At 34.3% G+C, this 13,704-nt stretch overlaps 4 protein-coding genes across 4 annotated transcripts; 2 read left to right on the top strand and 2 right to left on the bottom strand.

Annotated features, from left to right (window-relative positions):
- Positions 1–212: 212 nt before the first annotated feature.
- On the top strand, positions 213–1,067 carry LOC129892214 (protein LIGHT-DEPENDENT SHORT HYPOCOTYLS 7-like). The gene has a single exon (XM_055967770.1). It carries the CDS (start codon positions 425–427, stop codon positions 983–985), a length of 561 nt encoding a protein of 186 aa, XP_055823745.1. The 5' UTR covers positions 213–424; the 3' UTR covers positions 986–1,067.
- Positions 1,068–4,035: 2,968 nt separating this feature from the next.
- Positions 4,036–6,063, bottom strand: LOC129892437 (peptide-N4-(N-acetyl-beta-glucosaminyl)asparagine amidase A). The gene is given in 4 exon segments (XM_055968003.1): positions 4,036–4,870; positions 4,873–4,941; positions 4,944–5,742; positions 5,744–6,063. Coding segments are annotated over 4 exon segments (1,716 nt in total). The 5' UTR covers positions 6,026–6,063; the 3' UTR covers positions 4,036–4,304.
- Positions 6,064–6,430: 367 nt separating this feature from the next.
- On the bottom strand, positions 6,431–10,885 carry LOC129893262 (uncharacterized). The gene is made up of 8 exons (XM_055968772.1): positions 10,466–10,885; positions 9,711–9,845; positions 9,374–9,553; positions 9,072–9,133; positions 8,785–8,942; positions 7,580–7,728; positions 7,137–7,280; positions 6,431–6,855 (listed from the first exon to the last, which is right to left on the bottom strand). The coding sequence occupies exons 1-8, from the start codon at positions 10,817–10,819 to the stop codon at positions 6,670–6,672; spliced, it is 1,368 nt and encodes a 455-aa protein (XP_055824747.1). The 5' UTR covers positions 10,820–10,885; the 3' UTR covers positions 6,431–6,669.
- Positions 10,886–11,563: 678 nt separating this feature from the next.
- LOC129893218 (uncharacterized) lies at positions 11,564–13,586 on the top strand. The gene has a single exon (XM_055968715.1). It carries the CDS (start codon positions 11,662–11,664, stop codon positions 13,450–13,452), a length of 1,791 nt encoding a protein of 596 aa, XP_055824690.1. The 5' UTR covers positions 11,564–11,661; the 3' UTR covers positions 13,453–13,586.
- Positions 13,587–13,704: the final 118 nt, after the last annotated feature.

The raw sequence follows: 13,704 nt of genomic DNA on the forward strand, positions 1-13,704 counted from the left end.
AAAGTTAATTATCATTAAAAGCCATACTTATTGCTAATAGTACAATTAAAGGAAGAAAACAATATGGTGATGGAAGAAAAAGAGGAGCTAAAGCACTTCCTCTTGGACCCCATGTCATGTCTTATCAACTACCCCAATTATTTGTTTTAATTTTCATCTTTTCTCCATTGCAATCCTACTCATCTCTATATATTTTTCCTTCTCTTAGCTCAAACAATTCATTAAAACTCAAAACAAATCTCTCCCTCACAAATTCTCCTCCCAATTTATGTTTACTTTTTTTTTCTTTTTAATAAAAAGAAAATAGATTTTTTTTTATAGTATTATAATTTATTACTCCTTTGGCAGAAACGCTTAATTCGAGAAAAATCAAGGTTGCTGGACAAAAAAACCCTTGTTGAGAAGATAGTGGAACTTTCAAAATATGATGTCATCAAGTGAGCAAAGAAGGGAAGTAGGAGAAGGATCATCAGCGACCGCAACTCTAGTACAATCTGATCATCACCATCATCATCAACTATTATCATCATCGACTCAACTGAGTCGTTATGAGTCTCAAAAACGTCGTGATTGGAACACTTTCGGACAATACTTGAAGAACCACAAACCCCCGGTTCCTTTACCGCAGTGCAACTACAACCACGTGTTAGATTTTCTCCGATACCTAGATCAATTTGGAAAAACTAAGGTACATTTAAATGGATGTGTATTTTTTGGACAAGTTGAGCAAGTTGGACAATGTATATGTCCTCTTAAACAAGCATGGGGGAGTTTAGATGCACTAATTGGAAGGCTTAGAGCTGCTTATGAAGAAAATGGAGGATTACAAGAGACTAATCCATTTGCTAATAGTGCTATAAGAATTTATCTTCGTGAGGTAAGAGATTCTCAAGCTAAAGCAAGGGGAATTCCTTATAAGAAGAAGAAAAAGAAGAGGAAAATTCAAATTAATTCTTGTAATAACAATGAGGCAAATTCTTCTTGATTTGCTCAAGAGGGAAAAAAATAAATGGTAAAAAAAATTTCTTTTATAATATAATAAGAGGGTTACTTCAATTTGCTTTTGGGAAATTTATATATGGTCATAGTTTCAATATTATGAGTATTAATTGACTTAACTTCATACATAATGTGAATATAACATTGATTATGTTGCTTTCTCTATGATTTCTTGGATATATATATATATTTATTGAAATAGTAGTATTACTTGAGTTGAGGGTATACTCGGAACAATCTCTCTGTCTTCACAAAGTAGGAATAAGGTTGTGTACGTGCTTTACTTGTGAGATTTCACTGAGTATATTTTTATTGTTATTGTAGTATATTAGATTTGAGGGTGAGCCCTAAATTAGAGTTTTAGAAACCCTAAAATTTTGGACAGCCTCTCTATGGGTTATTTAAACTTTGATCTTCTACTTGAATTAGGAACAATAGGATTAGTAGGCAGTGACAAATTCAAGATTTGAATTATATGAGTTTTATTTTTAAGATTTCAGTAATGACTTCATTATATTTTTAAAATTATGATTTCAGATCTACTATTTATTATAATTTTAATAGATATTTATACATAAAATTTATATTTCGCGTCGAAAGTACTGAATTAAAATGAATCTAATGCTACATCCACCATTGCCATGGCAGAGATAGGATTTTCATCCATTTGACCCTCAACAATACCATTTCAGGTTGTCACAATAATTAATTGATGAATTAAGCATTTTTCTTTTTTTAGAGTCTACATGATATAGACTTACGATATGATAAGCCATTAATTAGTAGTAGCAATTATTATTTGTAGTTAGGCCCACTGCATAAAGAGATTTCTTCATTGAACAAATTTCATATAGTCATAATCATAACCATTAATAGAAAATAATCTTGTGTTGTTGTACGCATTATCTTTGCTCTTGGAGTCCTTTTAATCTGTTGAAAATTTAATTCACATTGTCCTAGAATTCAAACTTATACAATTGAAATGTCAGGACTATGTCATGAAATTTAATTTTAAAAAATCTTAAATTAAGTTCCAACTTATATAAATAAGCTCAAACTTTATGAAAAAATCCTCGAGTTTGACAGAGTTCCTGTATCCCAAGCTGCATGGAGTATATCCGAAATTTTAAAGGTTTGTGTGTACACTACAACAAAAATAACTTTTAGCGGTAATAAATATACACATTAATAAAGAGTGCTAAATCTTTTACTGGCATTAGTTAATTGCTATTAGATCCAATGTCGCTATAGGCTTTAGCGACATTTACAAAGATAATTAATTGCCTCTAAAAAAGATATTTTTAATGGCAATCAAGCTATTATCGTTAATTAATTCCCGCTAAAAATTATTTTTGATATAATGGTATAGTCTAAGATCAAATTATAATGTTATCATACTTGATGAAGGTAAAAAAAATTATTCGCACCTGATATCGAGTAAGTGTTTTAACATAATAGTGGTTGTTAAACAAATGCTCTAATGACTCTAAAATATAAGAAAAGGTAATTTAGAGGGAGCATTAGATTTGGAGATCTTTGTTTATGTGATTTGGTCAACCAGAATCAAAGGTGGCTAAGTTGGAGATTAGCAATGAGACATGCTGGGACAATTTAATGGAATAAGCATCTGGGAGAATTTTGTCTTTTTATTTTTATTTTATACTCCTATTTTAGTTGTCATGTTGCGTTTTTCGAAAGTTAATTTGATTAATTTTTAAAGTTAAATTATATTACTTTAACTCAATATTATAAAGTAAAAAAATTAAATATTCAAAAACTACATGAAAAAAAGTACTATAAGTTACAATTTTTTTCATATCAATATGAAAAATATATATATCTTAAAACGTTAATCAAAGTTAATATAGTTTGACTTTCAAAAAGAAAACCATGACTAATAAAATGGCACGGGAATTTTTGTACTATTTCCAATAGTTCGAGGGCATTTTAGGCCCTTTTCTATAATTAAAATTCTGTTAAATAAATTTTGATTTATAATTAATTTTAAATAATTAAATTGTAACCGTCGCCATGTGTTTAAAAAAATATTCAAATTATTTAATTAAAATACTGTTAAACAAATTTTAATTTATAATTAATTTTAAATATTTAAATTGTAATCCATAGATGGACGCCACACTTGTTTAAAAAAATTATTCAAATTATTTAATTAAAATTATATTAAAGAAAATGTCATTTTTGGACCTAAAGGTGGATGACAAGGATATTAATTTTCAGAATTTTATATGATAATGTTCCAAAAATGACCTTTTCTTTAGCATAATTTTAATTAATAATTTGAATATTTTTTAAACACTTGGCGGTCATCTATTGGTTACAATTTAATTATTTAAAATTAATTATAAATCAAATTTTATTTAACAGAATTTTAATTAAATAATTTGAATAATTTTTTTAAACACGCGCGGCGTCCATATATTGGTTACAATTTAATTATTTCAAATTAATTATAAATTAAATTTTAATTACGGAAAAGGGCCTAAAATGTCATCGAACTATTGAAAATGATATAAAAATGTCCTTCATGCCCTTTTCCTTTTCCTTTAAAGAAAAAATCATTTTTGAACCTAAAGGTGGATGTCAAGGGCATTTTAAGCCTAATAGATAAATGAAGGCATTTTTATATCATTTTCAATTATTCAAAGGCATTTTAGGCTCTTTTCCATATATATACACACACCATAGTGGTAGTTGGGGTCAACTGACATGATCTGGTTTGCTACTTTTCTTATTTGTCTCAAATTGTTAGTCCTACTATGTTGAATCCTTCAAAAATATATTACTTTTAAGAGGATTCAATACGCATTTGATGACAATTTTAAAGAGTACCAGCAATATAAGGAGTAAGCGATGGACTACAAAATAATAAATGAGATCATTACTAAGGTTTGAATCTCGGTGGCTTTTGAACCAAAATTTTCCAGTTTTTCACAAAAACTATTTTTGCTACCAAGAACTAGGAAGAAAAAGTTTCCTACCATACTTTGGAATTTAAAAAGCTTCAATTGAAATTTTTCTCAAACAATTCCATGAATAGTAACAATCGCCTAGTTCATTTGCATGTTTATGTCTTTGCGACTCTTAGGCAGGGGGCAGATGTAGACTTAAAGCTACGGATTCAGGTCTAACTCAGTAGCTTTTGCCTGAACCCTGTATTTCTATCAAAGAAATTCACTTGATAGCAATAAATATTTGATTTTGAATTGACTCTATATCGCTATAGGAACCCATAAACTTCAACTTCTGAATCCGTTGGGGCACTGCATTTGCATGATACTTAGAAGCTATGATGCAGAATCGATCAATTTGCTGCAACTATTGATCACCTTGTCATAAAGCACTGTATAATTTGAGCTGCTTATGTTCCTGGAGTAGCAGCCTTTATCGTTGTTATATTTGTATGTCTGTAGTGTGCTTCCGAGTCCACTGTCTATCGAATGGTCCTTTAAAAGCATATAGCCATGCGCGTTCTGCAGATTATGAACTGAGCTGGCTGAGGATCCATACTTCAACCTCTTTTCATCGAATATCAAAGTCACATTCGAGATAGAAGCACAGCCTTGATCTCCTATCTCAACACCATCAGAGTACATGTGAAGCTGAAACTTTTTAAAGGACTCAACAACTTGAACAGAAAAAGACCGCGTCTTGGCATAAACAGTGTCATTAAACTCAATAGTCTGATCAACAATTTGCAAGTTCGCGTCATTTCCCATTACCATGTTGTTACTACAACTAAAACTCTGAGATGATCTCGTCGTGACTGTTCCATAAGATGATTTTACCCATCTAGTCAATGAGATCGATCTACAAGCATTTAACACAAAGGATCCATCAAGACCAGTAAAAATGAACTACTATACTCCAACAACTTCCCTTCTGTTTTTGCACTCTTTTTATCCAACCAAAGATGCAAATTTACCACACATTCAAAGCATTTGTGTCACTAAATGAAATATTATGAGAACTTCCATCTAAGATCTTCCCTAACAACGGCGTAATTTCAATATCATATGAAGGAAGATCAAATGAGACAATTCCACTTATAGGTCTCCTCAATAGAGGATTGATACCACCAGTATAAATCACAGTAAAAGACCAAACTGCACCAACTACAACATCATCCAAATTTACTATCACCTCTCTAAAAGCACCATTCCCCACGATATCAGTACGATTATTTGCAGTAATATAATCATTTGGCAAATTTCCATACCAAAATTCATCATTCTCATGGAATGACACATAAATTTCCAATACAGCCCTGTATGCATTTTGTGGTATTTTGAATTCTTTTGACTGTACATCTGTAGAATTCTCAATCTCAAACCACAAACCATCATTCAATGGCAAATTTCGCGAAATGGTTACGATTAAATCACTCCCACATTCAAATCCCTTGAAGGAATTACCCGAAATCGATTGTTTTTCAGTAGGATAAAAATGAACAAAAATTTCCACATGGTAAACCCCAGTATATTTACAATCAACAATGTTTCCAATATAAACAGCAAGAGTTTGATTGGTCATAAGCAAAGAATAATATCTAGTAATATCCTTCTTGACAGTCCAAATAATTTCATTTTGCCTTGGCTCTGCAGTGCAACTCCGGAAGATTTCAACCCCACTAAGCCAAATCCCCAAAATTCTATCAAATTGTCTTCCTTTACTCTTTGCTTTCCATTCAAGAATGATTTTGGAGAACTTTTTAGATGGGCAATTTAAAGGGGTGTGTGCAATTTGTGAGAATTGGTGGTTTCCCATATGTGTAGGCAAAGTCATGTTTGAGGATTAAGTTGGAGCACGATTGGGTTTTTGGTAATTTTCAAGGATTTGTGACTTCAAAGTAGGTTGTGGGAGTGTCATTCTTGGGAGAAAGGTCTTGTTGAGTAGTGAATTTTGGTCTAAAGAGAGCTGTTTTGTGGAGTGTTGCTGCGGAAAAGAAGGGTATTTGGAGTATTGAGAAACAAGTGAAGAAGAAGAAAGAGAGATCCATGAATGGCATGCAAGAGAATGTGTGGTTTTGTCAATAGCTTGAATTCAAGATTTGAAGTTAGATTTGAAGTTTATGATGCAGAATTTAAATAAAAATTATGGGAGGAGGAAACAATGTCCCTATGAAGGTACCGTTAATTCCTAGTTTGCCTTGTTCTTTAGGATTGCTTGGAAATTCACCCCAATGATGATAACTTCATTCTAGTAGGACAAAAACTAGCTGTATGTTAGTCTTACAGTCCAGCAACTTGTTGGTCCAGCAACCTCAGCTCGCCGTGCACTACTTACAGAAAAAAAAAGGCGAAGATAGTTTGATATCAATTTTAATATATTTCAAATATACTCGTATTATACAAATGACGTAGGATAAATAATTAAATCTAACAGTTAGATAGTTAATGTGAACCAAATAACATCACATCAAAGGTTAAATTCTATTAGTAAGGCAAATTTAAATCATAGAAATATGATAACATTACAATATTAACTATTGGACGTTTTACCTCCTTTTTCTTTTCTTTTTTTCTCTTTGGAAGTTTGGGGGAAGGGGTGTTGGTAAAAAGCTACAAAACAAATGAAATATACATTTTGTACAGGCAGCTCTGAGGCCTTTACCTGCAGTCTCTCGTATTATTTTGAATTTAATATATAGTGTCAACTAAGATATCGATTCAAGACGACGAGTAGACCGGAGTCTCCATTCAAAAAGAAAAGTTCCAAAGGTACATATGAAGACACAAACACTTCTGATGGGGCGAATCTGTATGTAGGCTGCAAAATCTTGCTACCTTTGGCACATGGAATAGTTAGAAGACGCGGACCAGTCCTCATCTGCCATATCTGCAATGATAAACTCAACTGTCAAAACAAGCATAATCTCTGATGCAACTCCAGATATACAATAAGCTAGAGTTTACTCGAACAATTTTCATCATATACAGTTTTCACAAGCAATCAACAAATGGCACAGATATGTATTTGTTGTTTACGCTAATAATTATTATGCAAAAGATGGTAGTTGTGGCTGTATTGAGTTACTAACAATGAAGTCTGAAGCGCATACTTAAAAATAGGGCCGAAATGAATGAGAAGATGATACAGCATAGAGTGCAGCAAACTACCTCAACAATCCCTTTACGCGGTGCATGAATCGCTAGACAGAGGCAATAATCACTTTTAACATGTTCACGGTAAGAAGATTTAGACGTTTCAATGTCTTTCTTAGCAAGCATCTCAACAAAGAGGCAACTTGCATCACGATAACCCTGCAAACCAATATGTTCATTTTATCAGGTGATAAACCTAAATAGATAGTTGGGGCTTGTTTGCTTTGGATTATTTCATCTGAACTACTCAAAATCATTTGTTAAACTTGTGTTTCCAGTCAATATTGACATTCAGTTTTTATATGAAAAATCGATTCACTGAAGTAATAATCAAACATTATTCTACTGAATGTGCACAAGTATATTTTCGTCGCCATCTAATAATCACTTATATAACCATTAACAATTTGGATAAACCAAACTGAACAGGTACTTATTAATAGGTGAATAGAACAAACCTTCCACAAACGGACCACCACAAGGGCCTGAGTGTCTAAGAGTAAGATACGACCCAGAGAATCAGTTATTGCAGCCAAAGTACCACTAGGTGATAACGTGAGCTTCTCCCCCTTTCTAGGATGATCCTTAAAGCAAGTCAAAGGAGAAGCTGCCATAAATAGAGAATTTACAACGACATTATGTCAGCTAAATTGAAATCCAATTAGATACTCAAAGAGTATAAGATGAAGTCTGAAGTACAATTATGTAAAACAAGGAGCAAAAGAAGATAGCCAAAGATAATTTCAGCGTTCTCCACTTCACAATTCAGACATACAATCTCAATGGGAAAGTAGCATGGCAGGGTCATTACTTGAGTTTTTCCGCTTAACTACAGCATCAACTTTACCAGGTTCAGTTTACTGACTAACAGTCAGCACAACATTGGAAAGTACATTGCCCAAAGCCCAGAGCACACAAACAAATTACCATGGTTTGGTCAAATATTGACCATGTTTTCTCCAAGCGAAGTCCAGAAAGATAATGGAGAGAAGTAATTGAGTTTTTCTTGAAAAAAGGAGCTTGTCATGAACAAATGGCAATAAAACATAGTAAAAATTTTTCTCCACCAAGTGACACAAAGGTTGTCTCTACCTACTTGTAATAGACTCTATGAAGCCGGTGTGGGCACCCGACACTAGTCATTGAGTACAGATCTAGAAGTCAGATTTGTCATCACCTAAATCTTAGGATTCAGGGATACAGATTGGAATATGGATACAGGTATTAATGATACAACAAATAATGTATATCTGACATGTATAAGTATATATATTTCTACAAAGAATTGAAATTAATAAATATTTAAATTCTTTCTAAACACTTGATATTTTAATCATAAGTTATCTTGTATAATAGCTAAGTGTTTCAGTACTTTATGTGAATAGATATGTAATAAACCAAATAACCAATCAACCTATACTTCTTGGCCATATTACAAACTACTTTCCAACTCAAGGATAAACTTGTGAAAAGAACACTTTTTTCAGTCATGATCTCTAGATGGAAGTTCAAATAAGCAAAGGAAGGATGACATGGCGCTTGGAAGGTGAAAAAAATGAGCATTTTTGACATGTAAAAGAAGTGATATGTGATCAACTATTAAAATTAAAATAGAGAGAACTGAATTAGAAATTCTTTCAACGATGAAAAAAGTACCATCTACCTCGAGCAAAAGGCTGAGGCTTTGGTTCTGGTCTTTTTGCAGGAGATGGATCACTTCTCCATAACATTTTTGAGATAGAAGTTATTGTTGAAAAAGTTGCAGGCACAACCTTTGAGAGAATAGCCCCTACTATTGATCTGCTTCGGTCTACAGAAAGTCTTGAAAGTGTAGAGAGAAATTCAATTTAGTAAAATAAAGTACGAAATGGAAGTACGAACAGTAAATTTAGATTAATAAAATTAAATGAACTTGAAAAAGAATCATAATACAATGTACTGCAAACTAACCGATAAGCAGAAATCACAGCATCAGCTCCAACAGTGATTGCACAATAATAACGCTGACTTGACTGCCCAACAATAAAAGCAGCTGAATTCAAATACCAGAATAACTTCAGAAAATTCCGAAAGTCATAGGACAAAAAAAGCATCTCATTAGAACAGTAAAAATTCATTTTGGTGTGTGCAGAACTATAGGTGAAGGTTAAAGGGGTTCAGGAAACAACAAATCCCAGTAGAAAAGTATGCTTTGTATAAAAGGAAGAGAAGAAAGTACTGCAACATGATACAGTGAGAAAGTAAAATACTACCTGTAGCTCAAGCAGAGGAGGGGGCATCAGACCAGTGATAGCAGCATCAACACACGAACCATACTTACTAACATTCCATAGCTGGTATGGAAGCCTCCCAAAAGTATCTGTAGAATTTTCGGATTCTCTCTCATCCCAGAACTGCGAGTGTCTTTCTCTAAACCACCTCTGAAGCATATTCTGCATTTTAATACGGACGTTAGCAGTATGTCATGAGAACCTAAACTTCACGGTTCAAGATCTAAATGGAGATTTGAAATTTAGAAATAAATGTTCTCATACCATAGTTGATTTAGAAAAAATAACATTACTTGTAACCGCGAGAATATTCGAATACCTGAATGTCTGATCCATCAAACCGAGCAATAACACCAGACATAACAACACAGACCTCTTCTGATGATGCATCTTGGGTTAAATCTCTCTTAGTACCACGGACTCTCAATCTGAGAATCTTACCAGGGCTTACTATCTGCCACACAAAAGTTCTAGTAAGTTCGCTAATTATCTTATGCCACTGCTAAAGAAAACAACAAATAATCTCAAACCAAAGGCTTATAAGTTCCAAAAAATCTAGTTTTACTACATAGCATAATCAATTTAGATGTCAAACTAAAAGAAAAAGTACCTAATGACCATCATAAACAAACTCAGTGGCGTCCGGAAAGGGTAGTGTGTATACAAATCTTATTCAAGTGGGGTCTAGGAGTTAAAGAGGTTGTTTCCGACAAACCCTTGGCTTAAGGAGGAGTATATCATTAATGACAAATAAGAAAGCATAAAACTTTTTTTGTTGTTGTTGGTTGGAAAGCATAGAACTTTTAAATAGCAAAATTAAGAGTAGCATGATCCAGTGACAAATTACATTTACGAGTGGAAGAAAGTACTAATTTCTAATGTAATCCAAGCACAAATGCAACTTCACTAAAATTCTTTCTGAACGTGAATTCCACTGCTTCATCAATTACTACAATTCCCTTTGCTACATAATCCCAATTTCCCCTCTCAAATAGCTTCTTCACATAACAATTAAATTCACGACTACATTACTAATTACTGCATTTGCAAACTATGAACGGAAAAGACGAATACCTGTTTATGAATCAGATCACCACGGAGAGAATAAACCAACAAGTACCCACGAGAAGTGCCCAAAGCTAGAACTTTGATATCATCAAACACTAACCACTCGATCGCAGATATATACTCAGCCTCGATCGGAGAGAGATCGGGTACGATCTTCACCCGGTTCCCTACCGGGTCGGATCCTTCGGACCAATGTAGAATGAGAACAAGCGAGCGGTTGGCTAATGAAATAGAATGAGTGTCGAGAGCAGTGAGGAGATTAGGGTTATTTACAAGCCAACCTTCTTTGCCGGCGCCGAGCTCCGTCAAATCGTCGCAGGCTATGCATCCGAGCTCCGTCGTATGGTTTCGTCGGGCCATTACGGGTCAAATGGAGAAGATTACGGGGCCTACTCTGTTATATAATTGTAAATTTTTTTTCTCTGTGTAATTAATTTATTTATACTTTGCTTGCATCATGATTGGACGTTGGACTCAATAGTTAAAAGAATTTTGGATTTTTTTTTACAACTAATCAAATAAGATATTATAATTTTATCAAAAAATAATACTCCCTCTCCTGAAAAAAATATTAATTAAAAGACGTGTTTAGTTATTTTTACTCTTATTTATATCTCCCGTCTTCGAATGTTTCTTTTATGTTGTTTTTTTTCAATATTTTCATCCTAGAGTAGCATTTTACTTGCATTTTTTTAAAATTGTTTCGAAATGACATTTTAAATCTTGAATTTCTTTTAAATGATTTTGAAAATAATAATTAAAAATTATCGAAAATAGCTTTTTTTCTCAATTGATAGAAGAACAGATAATTTATTTTGAACCTTGCTCGCCGTCAGAACTGAATGAATTCCGTTTTGAAGAATAGCTATTTCCACTGAAATAAGAATAAAGTTGCGTATAGTACATTTCAACCTTCTATGACCTTATTTATGGAATTATATGTTATTGGTATTATTGTTATGGTTTTTACTGTATTTCTCCTCAGTAACAAGAACTCCATAAGTTTTATTGTTGATATATACTCGTTATAAAAATGACGAATATATTTCTATATCCTAAATTATGTCGTCTTTTTTCCCTATTTTAATTATGTTATATCTTCCTTTTTCATTTGTTATCTCTTCTGTAAATACACCTTTATCCTATAAAAGAACAACGCAGCTCACTCCTCCTCCCTTGTGCTGTGAAAAATTGGAGAAAAAATGCAGAATCAGAACTTGTCTGTAGCTAAAACCCTAAACCCTGCCTTCTCAACTCTTCAATCACCATCCCTAGCCCAATACTTCAACCCTCTTCGCAGAACACTACCCACAATTCCATCTACCTATAGAACTCCGAAGCCTCTCTCTATCCGAGCCCAGAACCGGGAACTCGCAATTTCCCGGCGAGAATATAGTCACCGGAGGGATATCCGGTCATTTGCCGGCCGAAGCAAAGGAAAATCCGGTGGAACTTCCCCCGGGCGCATTGAGGGAAGCGCCGAATTCCGACGACAAGCTAAACGAAATGCTCGCCGGAAAAGTAAGAAATTAGCTGAGAGCCTTTTCTACCGGCTGAAGAATCCACATGGAAACTACCCGGATAATTTCTCCGAGGAAGAGCTGCAAATGATTGGTTTGGGGTATGATAGAATGGTTAGGTTCATGGAGAAAGATGACCCAAATCTCAAACACCCGTATGATTGGTACAAGTATGGTCAATTTGGCCCATATTCTTGGCGTGGAGTTGTATTAGGGGAGCCTATTCGAGGGCGATTCTCCGACGCATGTGTATCGATGATTGGTGAGGTAAGGGACCAAGAAGAGTGGGAGAAGATTGAGCAACATGAAATGGCTCAAGAATTTCAGAATAGATTGGATGCAATGGATAAAAATGTGGGCTTTAGATACTTTTGGGTGTTTGTTAGGCATCCTAAGTGGAGGATATCAGATTTTCCTTGGCAACAATGGACTTTGGTGTCTGAGGTTGTCGTTGAATCTGGGAATCAGAGGTTGGATAAATGGAATTTGATGGGGCGGCTCGGGAATAAGGCAAGGTCATTGATCACACAATGTGCAGCATGGATGAGACCTGATATTGTATATGTACAGAGACCTGTATATCAGTGTAGGTTTGAGCCTCAAAATGACTTTTTTAAGGCGTTAACGCCTTTGCTTGATCCAGAAACTGAACAGGATTGTTTGTTTGAATTGGAGGATGATGATGGAAGGGTGGAATTCTGTACTTATTTTGGTGGGTTGTGTAAGATGGTTAGAGTGAATCCTAAGGCATTTGTGGATGATGTGGTAAAAGCTTATGAGAAATTGAGTGATGAGAAGAAGTCCAAGTGTTTGGGGTTCTTGTTAGACAATCATCCTGTGCCTTTGTTGCATCCTTATACTAAGGAGTGGAAGGCGAAGTTGGAGGAAATGGAGATGGGTTGTGATGCACCGGATGATGATGATTATGGCAGTAATAACAAGGGAGAGACTGAGATAGTGGACTGGATTGAGGACGCAGAGGATGGTGAAGATGACGATAACAATGAAGATGAGTACGATGTGGATTTGGATGCAAGTGAAGATGAAGATGATGAACTGGGTATCAAGGATGATGACGATTCAGGTCAGGAAGAGGACGCGAGATTCTGGGATGATGAATTTAAGAAGGCATTGGGTAGCAACGAAGCAATGGAAAAATTTGCCAAGAAATATATGGAAACATCGACAAAGTTTTATGAAAAACATATAAATGCAATGGAAGACAAGGGAAAACTAGCAAATGGAGATGGTGGAGATGAATTGGCAATGAGAGGTGTTAGAGCTAAAGTAAGCCCACAGGAGTGGGAGAGTCTTGGATTTGGTTCTTATAGAAGGAAACTTAAGAAAGGTAAAACGCCTCCTGAATTGTTCATGAGAGCTGCAGTCAGACCATTCACTTATAAGAATCTGGTAAAGGAAATTGTTTTAACCAGACATGCTATACTAGAAGGCGAGATCAGTAAGAAGAAATGAGATGTTTACCAGCTTTTGCAATTGGGTAGGAGTAGATACAAAGATTCATTGTGCTACACTGCATATGTCATACTGCAGAAACTATGTATTGTTTAAGGAGCTAAGTTATTTTCTCGTATAATTTCACTTGAGAGTGGACTCTGCAATCTCACCAAGAACATATTGCTATGTATTGATACCAAGTTTTGATCGAAACATTGATCTTTATGTTTCATCATAGAACAAACTCTGTAGATTCTAACGATAAGTAGG

The sequence above is a fragment of the Solanum dulcamara genome, chromosome 6 (assembly GCF_947179165.1).
Source record: "Solanum dulcamara chromosome 6, daSolDulc1.2, whole genome shotgun sequence".
Classification (NCBI taxonomy): domain Eukaryota; kingdom Viridiplantae; phylum Streptophyta; class Magnoliopsida; order Solanales; family Solanaceae; genus Solanum; species Solanum dulcamara.

What these genes read in the sequence shown, in the direction of transcription:
- LOC129892214 (XM_055967770.1), top strand. Translation starts at nt 425, where the DNA reads ATGATGTCATCAAGTGAGCAAAGAAGGGAAGTAGGAGAAGGATCATCA.
- LOC129893262 (XM_055968772.1), bottom strand. Translation starts at nt 10,819, where the DNA reads ATGGCCCGACGAAACCATACGACGGAGCTCGGATGCATAGCCTGCGAC. An exon ending in GCTGTGATTTCTGCTTATCG is followed by an intron (nt 8,943 to 9,071) that starts GTTAGTTTGCAG and finishes TACACTTTCAAG; the next exon opens with ACTTTCTGTAGACCGAAGCA. An exon ending in TGGTGGTCCGTTTGTGGAAG is followed by an intron (nt 7,281 to 7,579) that starts GTTTGTTCTATT and finishes ATTGGTTTGCAG; the next exon opens with GGTTATCGTGATGCAAGTTG.
- LOC129893218 (XM_055968715.1), top strand. Translation starts at nt 11,662, where the DNA reads ATGCAGAATCAGAACTTGTCTGTAGCTAAAACCCTAAACCCTGCCTTC.